Here is a 19,338-nt window from a genome sequence, read left to right on the forward strand (position 1 = left end):
AAAGTTTTTAAAAAGGGTTGTATTAAGGATTAAATGAGCAAATACATATGAGGTTCTAGTTATAGTACTTGCTTGGTTCATCATAAATACATAATACCTCTACTATATATAAAATAGATAACCAACAAGAACCTACTGTATAGCATAGGGAACTATACTCAATATCTTGTAATAACATATAATGGAAAAGATCTGAAAAAGAATATATATATATGTATATATACACACACATATATAAACTGAATAACTTTGCTGTATACCTGAAACTAACACAACTTTGTAAATCAATTATACTTCAATAAAAATAAAATTTTTTTAAAAAGGCACCAAGGTGACATTCTATTAAAACAAATAAAATAAATATATAATGCAAATAATAGTAGCAGCAGCAGCAGTAGTAATGATAGTCTAGCCTTCTAACCTCTTAGTAAGCCTCTCCCTAGGACTATTCCCACAGTATTCATATTGGTCACTCTGCCCTCATAGGTCTTTCCTCCCTGTGGTCCACTCTACACTGTAACCAGAGTTCTCTTTCTAAAGTGCCTATTACATATTACTTCATACAAAACTTTTTAATGGCTCCCCATTGTATTTTCATACATTAATTTCTTTTTTTTCAATCGTAGTGGAAAGCAGCATTGGAGTTGGCATAGCTTCCAGGGTGCTATAACATATGAATTAAAGATAAAAACAGAAAAATCTAAAGCGATTGTTCTCACCTTCAAGAAGCTGTAATTTTAAGTGTTATCTTAAAGTTTATTTGATATTGCTGCCTGAAACACTACTGCAAAATTAAATGACTCAGGGCAAAAAGATTTATTGTTATTTTTCATGATTCTGTAGGTTGGCTAAATTGTTCCTTTATTGGTTTCACTTGGCTGTCTCATGTAGCTGAATCCACCTGGAGGGTTGACTGAGTTAGAAGGTCCAAGATGTCTCCACCCACATGTTTGCACATGGTGCTGGCTGTCCATTAAGGTGCTTCAGTTCTTCTCATTGTGACTTCTCATATGGTGGGCTAGTCTGGCATCCTTACATGGCATTCTCAGGGTAGCATTCTATAAAGGTGAAGGTGGAAGCTGTAAGGCTGCAAGACCTCTTTGAGGATTAGGCTTTGAAATTGTATAACAGCCCTTCCACCATATTCTGATGATCAAAGCAACTCACCAAGCTAGCCTAAATTCAAGGGAGTGGAAAAATGGAAAAGGACCTTTGTCGCAGACAATTTAGACTGCTATAATAAAGTACCAGAGACTGGGTGGTTTAAACAACAAACTTCTATTTCTCACAGTTCTTGAACTTGGGAAGTCCAAGATCAAGGTGCCAGAAAATTTTGTGTCAACTAGGGACCCACTTCCTATTTCCGAGATGGCTACATTCTCATTGTGTTATAACATGTGAGAGAGCTCTCTGGGGATCTCTTTTATAAGGACACTAATCCCATTCATGAGAGCACTACCCTCATGACCTAATCACCTCCCAAAGGCCCCACCTCCTAATGCCATCACACTGGGGGTTAGCATTTCAGTATATTTTGGGGAGACACAAAAATTCAGTCTATAACAATAGTTCACAGAGAGATCAGATTATTTTCTGTTTTCTTAATGTAAGGATGAACAACAGTCCAAAAAGCGACACAGTCACTATAAGAATTTGAAAATGTTTGCTGAGATCTAACAAAAGTAAAAACACAAGTACCAAAGACATTAGATAGCAAGCCAAGAAGGACAGGTTCAAAATCTTCATGAAGTAGAATAATGTGCATAATATGTGGGAGAATCAGCCTTATCTAACTGTTGTGCTACAGTAGTGTTTCCTGAAAACTTGAAGGAGGTTAATCTGTAGAAAGTTCACTGGGTTTTTATTTGAACAGGTTTTAAACAGCTGATTTAACATCTTCCATTAAACTTTATTTTTCCTAACGTCTCATTTTCATATAATTTGGTTTTGGCCAGTCACAGTAAGCCACATTACTTTTCTAGAACATAACTCCCAACTGTTGGCAAGAAATTATAGTACTGCATTATGAAATCTTGTCAGTGTACTGAACTATTATAAACACCCCTCTGTCTGAACTGTAATGGTGGTGCACCTTCACAGAGTAGATTCTTTGGTCAGTCTTGCTTCCTACACTCCCCACCACCCCAATTTCAGTGGAATATCCTAAACACTTTATTCTTAGCATTAAATTGAAGCATAACTGAGATGGCTTGTTGGCATCTTAGACCATAAATTTGTTCCTGCAGTCTCTTTCTTACCTTATCAGGTGGCAATAGTGTTTGGCTGCTAGAAACAGAGATAAGAAATAACCGTTGCTTAAATAAGATAATAGTTCATTTCTTTGTCTTGTAAAAACAAATTCAGAAATAGTCTAAGACTGGTACAGGACTTGTCAAGGACCCAGTCTCTTTCTCTCTTTCCTTTGCCATCCTTAGCATGTGGTTTCTATTCTGAAGATCACAGAATGGTTGCTGGATATCCATCCATGATCTAGGCAGAAGGAAGGAGGAAGAAAGGCAGAGGACAAAAGGGGCATACCTTCCATCTTTTAAGAAAACTTTCTAGGGACTTCCCTGGGTGTCCAATGATTAGGACTCCATGCTTTCACTGCCGTGAGCCCGAGTTCAATCCCTGGTTGGGGAATTAAGATCCTGCAAGCCACATGTGAATGACAAAAAAAAAAGAAGGAAAGAAGCCTTTCTAGAATTCCCTACATGGTATTTCCTCTGATCTCATTGACCAGAACTTAGTCATTTGGCCATACTTAGCTATAAGTGAGGGTCAGAAATGGCTTTAGCTGATTGTATAGACTAGATCATTGCGAGTGGAGGTGTGGATCTCTATCGGATGGGAACTAGTAGTCTTTACCATACTTGCTGCCTGTCTCCTCAGCTGAGTCTGCCGCTGACTGACTGCTTGTTGCTGTTAGGCCCTTCACTCAATAGTCATGAACTAAGTGCTAACTGTGCTAAGCCCTGTCCCAGGAATTGGGAATACAGATACATCTGAGACGTCCTCCCTGTCCTGGAGAAGTTATGGATCTTACAGTTTTCCTGCCCTACCCCCCCACCAAGCAGTCACATCTCTCTCTAGGTATCGGGCGTAGGTATTGTTGATTTCTTCTGGTCTTTGGCTTGCCTTTTCACTCTCAGTTTCTTTTGATGACAGGTTTGATACAGTCCAATTTATCGTTGTTGTTGTTATGGTTATGGTTAGTGCTTTTTGTGTTTGCTTAAAAAATATTTGCCTGCTTCAAGGACATAAAGATGTTTTGCTATGGTTTTTTGTTTGTTTACTTTCACATTTAGACCTGCATTCTATTTGGAATTTACTTTTGTTGAGTTGTGTAAAGTTAGAGATCGTGATACACTCATTATTTTCTATAGGGATATCCAGTTGACCCAGCGTCTTTTGTTTAAAAGAATGTCTTTTCCCAACTGCACTGCAATTTGCCTTTGTCATAAATAAAGTAGTCTTATTTGTGTGTGACTTTCTAGGCTCTATTTTTTCATTGATAAGTTTTAGTTACTATACTTGTACAGTTAATTACTATGGGTTTATAACAGATCTTAATATTTTACAGTATAGTCCTCCAATTTTTTTTGTTTTTCAAGGTTGCTTTGACTATTCTTGGCTCCTTGTAGTTCCCTAGGGATTTCAGAATCAGCTTGTCAGTTTCTCTTTAAAAGGAGAAGAGTGGGATTTTGATTATGATAGCTTTGAAACTAGAAATCAATTGGGGTAGAATTGACATTTTTACTATGAGTCTTCAACCTGTGAACATGGTATGTCCTTCAATTTATTTAGACCCTTAAATTCTCTCAAAAATGTTTTCTTGTTTTCAGTGTAGTGGTCTTGCACATCTTTTGTTAGATGTCTTTCTTTTTTAAAAAAATGCTGTTGGAAGTTGTGTTTTTATTTTCTTTATTTATTTGATTATTTTATTTTATTTACTTATTGTTTTCAGCTGTGTTGGGTCTTCGCTGCTGTGCGTGGTCTTTTCTCTGGTTGCGGCGAGTGGCGGCCACTCTTCGTTGTGGTGCGCGGGCTTCTCATTGTGGTGGCTTCTCTTGTTGCAGAGCACGGGCTCTAGGCGCGTGGGCTTCAGTAGTTGTGGCACGTGGGCTCTAGAGCACAGTCAGTAGTTGTGGTGCATGGGCTCAGTTGCGCCACGGCATATGGGATCTTCCCAGACCAGGGCTGGAACCCGTGTCCCCTGCATTGGCAGGCAAATTGTTAACCACTGCACCAGGGAAGCCTGAAGTTGTGTTTTTAAAAAACACTAGTTTACAGAAATATAATCGATTTTTATATATTAGCCTTTTATCCAGAAACCTAGATAAATTCACTTATTAATTCTAATAATTATTCTGTAGAATCTTCTGAATTTTCTTGGTACATATTTATATTGTCTATTAATAATATCATCTCTAAATAATGACCTTTTTTCTTTTCTGGTTGTTATTCTTATATCTTTTTCTTGACTTGCTATAGTAGCTAGGCCCTCCAGCACAGTGTTGAATAGAAGTGGTGATAATGGTTATCTCTTTCTTCTTTTTTTTTTTTTTTTTGGCGTCACTCCGCAACATGCGGGATATTAGTTCCCTGACCAGGGATCAAACCAGTGCCCCCTGCAGTGGAAGCATGGAGTCTTAACCACTGGACCTCTAGTGAAGTCCCTCTTTCTTGTTTTCAACCTCAGAAAGTAAGTTTTCAATATTTTATCATTGACTGTGACACTTGTACAACCTTGGTGTTGTTTCCTCCTTAACTGTTTGGAAAAATCCACTGGTGAAACCATCTGCACTTGAGATTTTCTTTATGGAAAGATTTTTAATGATAGATTACATTTCTTTAATATCCATGATGCTGTATGGATATTCTGTATCTTTCAGTGTTGGTTATTTGTATTTTTCAAGAAATGTGTTCATTTCGTGCCAAGTGTCACATTTATGGGTATAAAGTTTATCATAACTTTTTCTTTTTGATGTCTAAAAATTTCATAGTAATTTGTGTTTTCTCTAATAAGTATTACTAGGGGTTTGTCAATTTTATTAATCTTTTCAAAGAACCAACTTTTTAAAAAATATTTTATAATTTATTTGGCTGCGTCAGGTCTTAGTTGCGGCATGCGGGGTCTTTGTTGCGGCATGCAGGATCTTCTGTTGCGGTGCTCACGGGCTTCTCTCTGGTTGTGGCGCTCAGGCTCTAGAGCGCACAGGCTTAGTTGCCCCGTGGCCTGTGGGATCTTAGTTCCTTGACCAGGGATTGAACCCACATCTACTGCATTGGAAGGCGGATTCTTAACCATTGGACCACCAGGGAAGTTCCAAAGAACCAACTTTTTTTTTTTTTTTCAGAAAACCAACTTTTGACTTTGTTGATTTTTTCCCTCTATTGTGTGCTTTTTTTCTGTTTCACTCATTTGCTATCCTCTCTGACCTCTAGAGATAGATATCTGTCAATAGATAAAACCACTGATTTTTTTTTTCAGACTCTCTGCTAATATAGGCAGTCTTAGCTTTGCAAGGTACCAGGTTAACTGAAACTCCTAAATGCATATAGGAACTATGTCTTTGCTTAATACATGCAAAGTAAGAACTCTCTACATATGAAATAAGGCTACAGCTACATCCCACAAGCTTTAATATATCTTTCTTAGCACTGAGTTCGGCATTTTTACTAATTTTGGTTGCTTTTTGGGTTTTTTTGGCTGTGCTGTGCAGCATGTGGGATCTTAGTTTCCCGACCAGGGATCAAATCTGTGCCCCCTGCATTGGGAGTGTGGAGTCTTAACCACTGGGCTGCCAGGGAAGTCCCTAATTTTGGTTTTAGTATCTTCTTTGACCCATAGATTATTTAGAAGTATAATTTAAAATTTCCAGGTAGTTGGGGGTTTTTTAGGTTTTTATTTATTAATTGTTGTTAATGATCTCTAGGTTACTTTGGTTGTGGTTAAAGAACATACTCTGAATGGCTCAGTTTTCTTGTCATTTGCCCTGTTGGGTTTTCTTGTTTTGTTTTGGCTTTTTCCTCAATTGAGAGCCTAGTATCTGTATCCTTAGCCTTGAAAGACTGTCAGAGACAGTCTTCCCAGCATAGCTCTCAAGTCTGCCTGCCTGCACTGCTTCAAAATCTGGTGATTGTCTTGGTGGTTCCGAATTCCCAAGGTACAAAAAGACAGTCTCCTTGGCACCAGCTGTCCCTTCCCAGAGTGTTACCAATTTCTTGTGTATCTTTCCAGAGACTAACAGAGAAAACTTGCTAGTCCTTTTCAAGTTTTTTCCCCACTGCAGAACTTCTCATGAAATAAAAATCCCATGCAATAGCCCAGTATATACGAGATGGTTGGAATAGGAGGTCCTGACACATCTTCAGTTTGGAAAACATTGGAGACTTTACAATGATAATGTTGTTTAACTCCAAGAGAATATTATTGCAGTATTCTTTGTATTAAAAAATGTTTTGTGGGCTTCCCTGGTGGCACAGTGGTTGAGAGTCCACCTGCCGATGCAGGGGACACGGGTTCGTGCCCCGGTCCGGGAAGATCCCACATGCCACGGAGTGGCTGGGCCCGTGAGCCGTGGACGCTGAGCCTGTGCGTCCGGAGCCTGTTGCTCCGCAATGGGAGAAGCCACAACAGTGAGAGGCCCGTGTACCGCAAAAAAAAAAAAAAGTTTTGTTAATGGACATATTTTAAAATGCTAATTTTCTTTTGGTGTTTTAGCTTTTAAAGTTGTGATAAGTTTTGAATCAAAGAAGTAGAGTATAATGTGGTCAACAACTACATGATAATAGTTATTACTTTATGAGAAAAGTATACTTTTATCAATTTGAAAATGATTTTTAATATTTTTTGTGCCAAAAGTTCAAGTAACAGCATTTTCTGTGTTCTTTCTCAAAATGATAAAATTTTCAGTCTGTGAAACTTATCCAAAATTATAATGTAGCCATTGATATTTAAGCTTGGTTTTATAGTGCATATTAAAATTTTAATGATCGTTGCGTGTGTGTGTGTATGTGTGTGTGCGATCACTGTAATATGTTTCAAAAGTTGGACTCATAGAATTTTGGGCTGGAAAGTACTTATTTTTGTAGATTTTTCAGGTGAGGCTCCAGAAAATTTAACTTACTCGAAGTCTTTACAGATATTTAATGGTAAATTTGAAACTAAAACTCAGACTTCTTTTGTCCAAATCTAATGTCTTCTAAAATAGGTTTGATAATGGTACATAAGTATAGCCTAGTTATTATAGAAAACTTAAAAATAATCCCAATTATTTTTAAAATTAGATAAACTATATTATAAATGCCTTTTCAAAATTGTTCTTTCTCCTTTATATTACATTCTTGAGGATATTCTCTCTCACTATTTCACAGTTTTTCGTTTTCATTTTTTATAGAGTTGGAAAACATTTAAGTCTCAACAAATGAATTCCACACTTGAACTCTGCCGCATTCCTGTGCCACCTCCTCCATTGGAACACTGATCTTAGAACGGAGGTAAAATTATAGAATTTAACTTTTTAAAGGGTAAAGAATGAAGTTCCCATAGTCAGACATGTTAGAATTTTTGGTAATTTTTGGTGGGTAGCTTCTATATATTAAGCAGTTTTACCTAGGAGAATAGTCACATCTTAATTATTGCCTTTGAATTTTACTTTTGAAAGTGTTTCCTTTTTAATAGTTGTGTCTTTTAACTTTTTTGTTACCTAAATTTTACAGCTCTTGAATTACTGAGTTTATTCAGCATAATTGTATTATCTAGCTACATCTAGATCAGTGCTGATCATAGAATTTCTTTGATAATGTCTGTGTTCTACATCTGTGCTGTCCAATATGGGAGACACTAGCCACATGTAGCTACTAAGTGCTTGAAATGTGGCTAGTGCAACTAAGGAATTGATTTTTTTTTTTTAATACAATGTTAGTTTTTTTTTTTTCAGTTTTTTGGCTGTGCCACGCGGCTTATGGGATCTTAGTTCCCCAACCAGGGATTGAACACAGGCCTCCTGCAGTGGAAACGCAGTCTTAACCACTGGCCCACCAGGGAATTCCCAGGAATTGATTTTTAAATTTTATTTTTTTTAAATTAATTAAAACTAACTGGACAGTGCAGCTCTAGTTTTTTCCTTAGGGAATTTGGTATTTACAGTACAGTAATAGCACATGTTAAGTGCTTTGTTTTTGATTTATACCTTGAAATATCTAGATAGTTTTTGGCCTAGTTTGAAAATTTTCAGTAGCCTAGCCATTTTTTTACTGTCATATGTTGCCCTGATCATTGTATAGGTTTGTTTATACAATAATTTTCGTCCATTAGAAACCCTTGAGAGCAGTTATAATTTTGCTCACTGATGTGTTAATTTATTTAATCTTAAAAAAAAAAAAAAAAAAACTTTGACATAGGTACTTATATTATCCCCATTTTATAAATGAGGGATTTGAGGTCACAGGTTAGGTAAGTAACTTTCCCAAGGAAACACAACTTGTAGGTCAAGGAGGTAGAATTCAAACTCAGGCAGTCTAGAGCAAGAGCCTGTCTTCTTTAACCATTAGGCAGTACTGCCTGTTATATCCTTTTTCTCTCTAAATTGACAATTCCTAAAAAAGAATATATATGCTGACTATCAGCTAAGACACAATTTCTACCAGTGTTGTTAATGGAGAACTTACTGTACTTGTGCAAGTACTGTGAGTTTGCTTCCTGGCAAGTAGTTATTGACCTCTTTCAGATCATGTTCCAGCAATTTATTATTTTTTTCATTATGTTTTATTCAGGGCTTGGTAATAAAGGTTGCCATTACCATGGTCACCAAAAGGATAATCATTTTCTGTGATACCCTCTTTATTTTGCTTCATACTCTGGAAGTGAGGCAATATGGGCCTGAATTGATCTGCATGCTAGAATATCAGCTTGACTTTTGCTTTTAAATATAGGTTTTAAACTAAAAATAGAACTACCATATGACCCAGCAATCCCACTACTGGGCATATACCCTGAGAAAACTGTAATTCAAAAAGAGTCATGTACCACAATGTTCATTGCAGCTCTATTTACAATAGCCAGGACATGGAAGCAATCTAAGTGTCCATCAACAGATGAATGGATAAAGAAGATGTGGCACATATATACAATGGAATATTACTCAGCCATAAAAAGAAACGAAATTGAGTTATTTGTAGTGAGGTGGATGGACCTAGAGACTGTCATACAGAGTGAAGTAAGTCAGAAAGAGAAACAAATACTGTATGCTAACACATATAAATGGAATCCTAAAAAAAAAATGGTTCTGAAGAACCTAGGGGCAGGGCAGGAATAAAGACGCAGACGTAGAGAATGGACTTGAGGACATAGGGACAGGGAAGGGTAAGCTGGGGCGAAGTGAGAGAGTGGCATGGACTTATATATACTAACAAATGTAAAATAGATAGCTAGTAGGAAGCAGCTGCATAGCACAGGGAGATCAGCTCGGTGCTTTATGACCACCTAGAGGGATGGGATAGGGAGGATGGGAGGGAGACGCAAGCAGGAGGAGATATGGGGATATATGTATATGTATAGCTGATTCACTTTGTTTTAAAGCAGAAACTAACACACCATTGCAAAACAATTATACTCCAATAAAGATGTTAAAATAAATAAACAAATAAAATAAATATAGCTTTTATACATCAGATGATGGGATGGGTGTAACACAGTAGAAGAAATGATTTTCAGAATTCCATATTGTCTGTTTAAATAAAAAGAGGGCTTGCAGTATGTTTATAACTGTGTTTATAGCTACCTCTAAATACTAAAAGATGCTGATTCTAGTTAGAAAACATATATTTAAAAAATTTCTCTGTAACTAGTACTGTTCTGTTTTCCAAATGAAGGTACTAAAATATATTTATAGGATTTTAGATTTAGAAAGTAATTTATCATTGTAGTGACCTGAAGCCCAAAAGGTTTAAGCGATTTGTCCAAGGTCATATAAGCTATGTGGTTCATTGATTCAATGAATATACATTAAGTACCTGTCATATGTCTAGATACCATAATATACTTGTTAGCATTGAGTCCATAGTGAGCCCTCAAATGCTAGCAGAACAGAAGAGGACCCTGTTCTCATGGAATTTGTGACCTGATGGGAAAGATAGACAATAAGGTTTAATATACAAGGTATAAAATCCAAAGCCCTAGGAAGGAAATGAACCATATTTGTTGGAATGGAAAATACTGGAGAAGGGAGAAAGGGCTCCTATTTAGATAAAGTGGTCAAGAAAGGCCTGCTGAGATTAACAGGATTGGAAGGAGCCAGTTATTTAAATAGCGATTGTAGGACAGCATTCCAGGCTGGAACAGTCCACACAGAATCCCTAGGGTGAAGGTGTGCGTGAAGCTCTAGAGGAACTGAAATGAGAATATGGCCAGAACATAGGAAGCTGTGGTGGGGGAGAAGTATGAACTATAAGAAAGGGACCACGTTACATTTTTTAACCATAGATTTTATTTTATTTATTTTTTTAAAGTAAGGGTTTTTGGTCTTGTTTAGTTTTTTTATTTACTTATGGCTGCCTTGGGTCTTTGTTGCTGCGCACGGGCTTTCTCTAGTTACGGGGAGCGGGGACTACTCTCCGTTGCCATGCTCGGACTTCTCATTGCACTGGCTTCTCGTTGCGGAGCACGGGCTCTAGGCGCACAGGCTACAGTAGTTGTGGCACGTGGGCTCAGTAGTTGTGGCATGCAGGCTCAGTAGTTGTGGTGCATGGGCTTAGTTGCTCCGTAGCATGTGGGATCTTCCTGGACCAGGGATAGAACCCGTGTCCCCAGCATTGGCAGGCGGATTCTTAACCACTGTGCCACCAGGGAAGCCCAAGGATAATTTTTAAAAGTCATATGTGATTATATGGATATGCTTATGCTCTTATCCTTTAAACATTTTGTTTCATTTTAATAAAGGATTGTGTCTTACTTCCTACTTAAATTTGTTAATAAATTACTGTCTTAAAATTAGTATCATAAAATTGGGGAAATATGTTAGTGTTTTGGTTGTAATTATTATTAACACCACTATGTTCTTCTATCTAAAGTTAATTAACTTGCAGTCATTTAAAAAATGGTATTGGTAGAAACTAAAGTGATTTGGTGTGCCAAATTTGTGGTTATAGGAGAGATCATACAGGAATTTAAAATAAGAAATTTAACGTGGATGTGATACTTTTTTTTTTTTAACTGAAGGGTGGTCATCAGGATTACTTGGAAAACTTTTTCAAAATATATATTCCGGGCCCTATATCAGATAAGGATTCTGATGCAGTATATATTACATTTAAAAATTTTGTGTTTCTTTCAAAAAATAATGTTTGGTTTTCTTTTTTATTTTAAGAGCTGTGCTGATGTTTTTTGTAAAGAATTTGAAAAACATTTTTGATTAATTGTACTTGCTTTTTCTTATCCCTTTCTATAACGTAGTCAACATTTTAAAAAACCTTCTAATTCATTGTAGTTAGTAAAAAGATAACTTATTAGTTTATAAATTTTTCCTAAAACATAGAAGTCTTAATTTAAGCGATTTTCAGTATTTTAAATATTTATCTAAAAACTTGTTCGTTTTGATTTTTTTTTTTTTTTTTTTTTTTTTTTTTGTGGTACGTGGGCCTCTCACTGTTGTGACCTCTCCCGTTGCGGAGCCAGACTCCAGACGCGCAGGCTTAGCGGCCATGACTCACGGGCCTAGCCGCTCTGCGGCATGTGCGATCTTCCCGGACCGGGGCCCGAACCCATGTCCCCTGCATTGGCAGGCGGACTCTCAACCACTGTGCCACCAGGGAAGCCCTCGTTTTGATTTTTTAAGAAAGTGTTTATTTTTATGTGTGTAACAACAGCTAGTTTGAAATAATGAAAAAGAATCACAGTCGCAGCAGGAAAATATAAACTTTTAACCCTTGAACAACACTGGTTTGAACTGTGCAGATACATTTATACTCAGATTTCTCTTCAATAAATATCAATCATGCAGTGCTACACAATGCATGGTTGGTTGAATCTGCTGATAGGGAGGGCCAGCTCTGGGACTTGAGTATTGTTGGATTTTGGTATCTGCAATGGGTCTGGAACCAGTTGTCCACAGAAGATTATACTTAGGAATCAACTTAATTTGAATGTGTTGATCTATATGAAGAAAACACAAAATTTATACAGACATATAGAAGATTTTTATTAAAAAAATTTATTTATTTGGCTGTGCCGGGTCTTCATTGCAACACGCAGGATCTTTTAGTTGCGGCATGTGGGATCTAGTTCTCTGACCAGGAATCAAACCCGGGCCCCCTGCATTGGGAGCATGGAGTCTCAACCACTGGACCACCAGGAATTCCTAAAAGAAGATTTTTAATAAAGAGCAGTGCCATGCTTCTGTATTGGATAACTCAATTAGGTGAAGATGTCACTTGAAATTAATTTGTAAATTTAATTCCGATAAGGATAGAGTATGGGAAAGAAACTTATCATTAGAAGTCTAATATTCAACTGGAAGAATAAGCAGGCAATAATAATAAAATACATTTTTAGGAAAAAGAATTATTATGGGACTTGTACTATTATAAAGTGCATTATAAAGCCACAGTAATTAAAATATTATAGTCCCGGTACCAAATTAATGGGAAAAGTAGCTCAGAAATAGTTCCAAATATACGTGGGACTTTTAGTGTATGATAAAAATAGCGTTGCAAGTTAGAAAAAAATGGACATGCAAACAAGGTGTTAGAACAACTGAGAAAACAGTTTTTATTGGGAGAAAACTTTGTTAGATCTCAATCTCATATTGCATTCTAAAATAACTTTCAGGTTGTTTAAAGAGTAAACTATAGATGTGGTTTTTAACTTTAGAAGATTCAAGCCTTTACTAAACAAGCAGAGTGATTTTTAAAATACAGTAAAATATATTGTGGTATCTTTTTTGCCATGCCTCTTTCAAATACATTACAGCATTCTGTGTATTAAATTTTTAATGTTTTGGTAACTAGTACTCACTCGAATGTTCTAATACGGATTTTTGTTGTTCTAGTTTTAAAAGTCATATACATCATATTAACAAATGTAGAAAAATTGAGGTATTTAGATTTAGATTTTTTTTAGATTTCAGTGCTAAGGTATTAACTTTATAAATAGAGCAGGAAGAAATTATTTTGTATATGTAACAATCGTATGCTCTTTAAAATTATATGATGGATTATGGTTTTGAGAATTTATTTGTATTTGCATATGCTATTAATAATATTTATATCCTGTGACCTTAAAAATTCAAATTCAAGGGCTTCCCTGGTGGCACAGTGGTTGAGAGTCCGCCTGCCAATGCAGGGGACACAGGTTCGTGCCCCAGTCCAGGAGGATCCCACATGCCGCAGAGCGGCTGGGCCCATGAGCCATGGCCGCTGGGCCTGCGTGTCCAGAGCCTGTGCTCCGCGGCGGGAGAGGCCACAACAGTGAGAGGCCCGCGTACCAAAAAAAAAAAAAAAAATTCAAATTCAAGTTTTAGAATTTATACTACAGAAGATAACAATAGGAATACATAAGTATGTACAAGGATGTGTATTGCAGCATTTTTTTGTAATATAAGGAAGTTGAAAACAGATTTGTTTATTAGTAAATAAATAAGTTATAGGATTATACTTATAATTAATTATACCCATTAAAAAGAGTGAGCTTGAACTATAGGTCTTTCATATATTTTTGAGAATTGAAAGAGCAATTATAGAATACTATGTACAATGAACACAACTATATTTAAACTGTATACACACACATATACATACATGCATATACGTAAACATGTATGTGAAGAAAAATACATACCAAATGGTTAACTCTGTTTATCTTTGTGGGTGGGGGAGGTAGTTAGGTTAAGTTCCTTTTTTTAATAGACATATACTATTTATAATAACTATTTTAAAATTAATAATTGAGTATCAACTATTCATATTTATAGCTAAGGATATTTGTAAAATTAGAGGTAATAGTTGTGGTACAGAGGAAGAATAGCTTTTTAAGTTTCCAGTAAATAAAAAGCAAAAATCAATCATTATTAAAATTCAGCAGTGGAAATAAAGGAGTTTTGTGTGTTTTTTTTAAGTTCCTATTTTGTTTATTTCAGAAGATAGGTCCTTTCTGTCACCACTAGAATGAAATTGTGGTTTTCTTCTTTACATGGTAGTATATTTATTGAAAGTATTTACCTCCTTTTCTGGAGTACTTCTCAAAGAGGACGTAAAATTCAGTCTAATTTTCCTCAGTCTTGTGGCCTGCTGAACTCATTAGTGATAATGAGGTGGTAGAAGGAGATGTTGTAAGTAATATCAACAAAACAGCCCCTCTTGTTTATACTTTCATAAGAGACTTGGGATAAAAGGGAAATATTAAAGGGAGATTCAGATGTTAGAATTTATACCTAAAAAAATTATTTCCAGAGAAAATAATGTAGGCATTGCTTTTACTTTTTATACTTTATTTGAAGCTTAATAAAAATGGAACCTACTTTATTTTTCAGGTACTTTGTAAATAAAAACCATTTTTATTATCAGTAGCTATTTTGGTTTTTTTTTTTAACTTCCAGAGACTTGACTTGACTTAGTAGGAACTCTCAGAGCAAGTGCTATATATAGCAAGCCTGGAATATTTTTAGTCTTCTTTTCTCTTTTTCTTTTTTGAATTTCCTGTTTGTATTCTTCACCTAATTCTTTTTTTTTTTCTTTTTTAATTTATTTTTGGTTGCGTTGGGTCTTTGTTGCTGTGCATGGGCTTTCTCTAGTTGTGGCGAGCGGGGGCTACTCTTGGTTGCGGTGCGTGGACTTCTCATTGCGGTGGCTTCTCTTGTTGCAGAGCACGGGGTCTAGGTGCGTGGGCTTCAGTAGTTGTGGTACGTGGGCTCAGTAGTTGTGGCTCGTGGGCTCTAGAGCGCAGGCTCAGTAGTTGTGGCACACAGGCTTAGCTGCTCCGCGGCATGTGCGATCCTCCCGGACCAGGGCGTGAACGCGTGTCCCCTGCATTGGCAGGTGGACTCCCAACCACTGCACCACCAGGGAAGCCCCTAGTCTTCTTGCTGATGGGAATTTTGCAGCTAGCTTTGAAAGAGTGTTCTCTACATCATAGCCAGGTAAGCCTTTCAAACCTTTAATCTTATCCTCAGTCACTTTCCATACTTAATGTAGACTAGAAGGTCTTGTTTATTATAACATCAGCCCATGCCTCTCTCTCTCTGCCCTCAACCATGCCCCTTGCTCTCTGTGCTCCTAACCACTTAGATATTCTTTCAGATCCTACATCTTCCTATGTTATTTTCTTGCCACAGAACCTTTTATTTTTTATTTTATTTTATTTTTTTTTGCGGTACGCAGGCCTCTCACTGTTGTGGCCTCTCCCGTTGCGGAGCACAGGCTCCGGATGCGCAGGCTTAGCGGCCATGGCTCACAGGCCCAGCCGCCCCACGGCATGTGGTATCTTCCTGGACCGGGGCACAAACCTGTGTCCCCTGCATCGGCAGGTGGACTCCTAACCACTGCGCCACCAGGGAAGCCCCCACAGAACCTTTTTATATGCGGTTCCCTCTTTCTAGAATGTTCCTTCACTATTCCCCTTGACTCCTACTGATCTTTGATATCTCAGTTTAAGTGCTACCTCAGAGAAACCTTCATCAGCACTAGGTTCCTTTGTTTTACGCTTTCGTGTACCTTTCCTTCTTACTCCTTGTCTCTGCAAAAATGTGTTTAGCCTCCTCCACTAGGTAAGTGCCCCATTAGAGTGAGTCTGCATCTGATTCTGTTTACCATTGTACTTCCAGCTCCCAGCATAATGGCAGGTATATAGTTTTTGCTTAAGAAATACTTATGGGGGACTTCCCTGGTGGTCTGGTTAAGAATCTGCCTTCCAATGCAGGGAAAGTGGGTTCGATCCTTGGTCAGGGAACTAAGATCCCACATGCTGCGGGACAACTAGAGAGCCCGCGTGCCACAACTAAGATCCGACACAGCCAAAAATAATAATGAATTATTATTAAGAAAGAAAGAAAGAAAGAAATATTTATGGAATGAATTGATGAATTTCTGACTGAATCATTCCTTTGCTTTTTGGTCAGTTGCCTCCTTGAGTTCTTTCTGAGAAGCTTCCAGGGGCAACTGCCTTAGGATATTTAGTCCATTATTTATAACTGAAAGTTATAATGTATGATGGATCTAGGCTTGTTATTTTATTTTTTATAGTTAAAATTTTTTTTAAAGAGGTGTAATTTGCATAGAGCAAGATACACAGTAATGATAATTATGTCATGGAGTCCATTTTTAGGTGAAGTGCTAGGTTATACAGAGTATTTAGTACTACTTAACTAATTGGTACTTGAAAGAAAAAAAGAAAATTCTGACAGTGATTTGAACAATCATTGTAGTAAATATAGGAACCTTACAAAATGACTTCTTTGAAGGACATTATCATTAGGAAGTGTAGTTGTGCTCTATTTCATAAAGTTATTTTTAAGAGTCTCATTTCTTCACGAGTTTATAACTTGGGAGTCCATATCTATTAATGGGCTTTAGTGAATCAGTGAACTTCCTGAAATTATTTGTAAAATCATGTACATGCAGGCATCATATTTATCTTTTTCTGAAGTAGGGATCAGTACATAGTTTTGCTCAGCTATCAAAGGGGGTCTGTAACTTTGTGCTTTTGCCCCGCCCCAAAAAAGGTTAAGAACCGTTGTTTTATATCATGTATATTATGATTTGTATGTAGAGTTAGTTCATCGATCCTTTATTTTTCCCCCTTGAAGTTCATTATGGAACACTTCAAACCTATAACAAAGTAGAGTAGTGTAATGAAACTTGTATACCAGTTAGCTTCAGTGGTTATCAACTTACGGCCAGTCATATTTTATCTATACCCAATGCACTCTCCTCCTTTGGCTACCCTCATCCCGATTATTTTAAAGCAAATCCCAGGGCTTCCCTGGTGGCGCAGTGGTTAGGAATCCGCCTGCCAATGCAGGTGACACGGGTTCGAGCCCTCGTCCGGGAAGATCCCACATGCCGCAGAGCAGCTAAGCCCGTGTGCCACAACTACTGAGCCTGCGCTCTAGAGCCTGTGCTTCGCAACAAAAGAAAGCACCGCAATGAGAAACCCGAGCACCACAACAAAGAGTAGCCCTCACTCTCCGCAACTAGAGAAAGCCCGCATACAGCAACGAAGACCCAATGCAGCCAAAAATAAATAAATTTAAATATATATATATTTTTAAAAAAAGCAAATCCCAGATATCATTTCACCAGTAAATATTTCAGTGTGAATCTTGCAAGAGATAAACAGTATTTTAAAAAACCTAACTATAGGGACCTCTATGGCTGTCCAGTTGCTAAGATTCTACACTTCCACTGCCGGGGCGGGGCGGGAGACAAGCTCAATCCCTGGTTGGAGCATTAAGATCCCACGTGCCACACGGTGTGGACAAAATAATAAATAAATTGTATTTAAAAAGTAAATAGTAAAAAGCCTAATTATAATACCATTATCAAATATAAAAGTAACTTATAATAATTCCTTGAATTAGTATCATCCAGTATTAATAAGTCATACAATAAGTCATGTTTAACCTTTTCCAATTGTGTTATGCTCTTTTTTATTGTTTGAATCAGTCCAAATAAGATTCATACTTTGGTTCTTGATTTTTCTTAACATATCTTTTAATCTGCTGTCTCTTTTTTCCTCTTGCAATTTATTTGAATAAATCCACCAGTCCATCTTAAGAGCATTTGCTACTTGAGAATAAGGGGCATTTCTTACTCCTTTTTGTACTCCTTGCTTATATAATACTTGGTATAGTGTATTATATGTGGATATTTAGGGAATGGAAGGGGTTTAGAAAATCTGATTTCTTTTTTTTAGATAGAAATTTATTATGGAATATGACACATACTGTCTTTTTGATAAATATGTCTTTTTAATAAAGGAACTTTCATTTCATTTGCTCTGGAGACATTTCCCTCCCTGCCCAAGAAATTCCTTTTTTCTTTTGGTTACCTTTTGAGCCTTAAATTTAAAACCAAAAACCTTCTGTTGTTTGTCTCACTTAAAAAATAATACATACCAATTTTTTTTTTTTTTATAATTCAAAGTTACATAATTAGAATATCCTCAGTAATCCTTCCTTCAGAGGCCAACACTTAATAGTTTAGTATATATATTTTTCCTCCCAGCTTTTTCACATTTATATAATTTTTAGTGGAATTATTATAGCTTATATACTGTTGTACAACTTGCTTTTTCTATCTGGCTATTTTCCCATTTTAGAAAACATATAAATCTACCTACTTCAAAGGCCTTATTTCATATAATATATATATATGTTTATAATCAGTTTGCTGTACATATAACCCTTGATTTCTAATTTTTTTACCTTTGTAAAAATCTGTCACAGTGTTCTATTATGTATAACTTTTTCCAGTTGTATGTGCCAGTTGTATATTTGGTAAAAGCTCTAGGCATAGACTGTGCATTTGTCTTGGGTAATGTGCAGTTTGATTTTACTTAGTAAACTTGTTTTTGCTACTTTGGAGTATAATTGGAAAATAGAAAAGCATTAGGAAAATAGATTTCAAATGTATCATTAAAAATAGAACTTATTTCTTATAAACAGTTCTAATTGAATGCTAGTCTAAAAGTAAGCCTCCTTATCTAAAATATACACTAGATGAGTTTCTCCTTTAGTGAAAGGCACACATCATTTACCTTTGATAGTTCCTGTAAGTAACACTGTCCTCAAGTTCAGTGCCTTTTTCTTTCAGAGAGAAAAGAGGAATAGAAGGTAGAAGAAGATGCTGGGATCTGAACGTGGCGTTGTGGAAGAATGGTTATCAGAATTCAAGGTAGGTTGGATTGAGGATAAGAATGTGTCATATGATTCTATATATCAGTAATTCAGTTATACATGTTCATGGAAAAACTGAAACAAAAGTTACGAAGTAGGAATGGCAAAATATGAAATAACATGTTTCTGTAGCTGCACCTCTTTAAAAATTTTAGGCACTAATGTGAATAATGGCTAGAAGGTAATGTAAAAATGAAGCTAGTAAACTTGTTTTTGCTACTTTGGAGTATAATTGATATGGATTGATATCAATGGATTGATAAGGTGATATATAAATTTTAAGATATATTCAATAAAAGAGGGGAAGCCTCCAAGTTTTAATAAGGCACAGAAATGAGATTTGTGCCTTATATTTTTATTTCCTGTGATTAAAAAATCACTCATTAATTTGATTGAAAGCTATATACTTTATAAACACTATGGAAATAAGTGTTTTGTGAACATA

General features: G+C 36.4%; 1 protein-coding gene across 5 annotated transcripts in view; it reads left to right on the forward strand.

The window, feature by feature from the left end:
- The window catches only part of FAM126B (family with sequence similarity 126 member B), a 66,516-nt gene that overhangs the window by 6,345 nt on the left and 40,833 nt on the right, over positions 1–19,338 (forward strand). For 4 of the 5 annotated variants that reach the window (XM_029225798.1, XM_029225796.1, XM_029225793.1 and 1 more), the window contains exons 3-4: positions 7,404–7,503; positions 18,811–18,891. In XM_029225798.1, the coding sequence (XP_029081631.1) occupies positions 18,841–18,891 (51 nt within the window). In that variant the 5' untranslated portion in view covers positions 7,404–7,503; positions 18,811–18,840. Of the gene's footprint in view, positions 1–4,601; positions 4,706–7,403; positions 7,504–18,810; positions 18,892–19,338 lie in introns of all 5 variants that reach the window. The other variant, XM_029225795.1, reaches the window with a different exon arrangement.

The sequence above is a fragment of the Monodon monoceros genome, unplaced genomic scaffold (genome assembly GCF_005190385.1).
Source record: "Monodon monoceros isolate NGI ecotype Baffin Bay Population unplaced genomic scaffold, NGI_Narwhal_1 Super_Scaffold_16, whole genome shotgun sequence".
Classification (NCBI taxonomy): Eukaryota; Metazoa; Chordata; class Mammalia; order Artiodactyla; family Monodontidae; genus Monodon; species Monodon monoceros.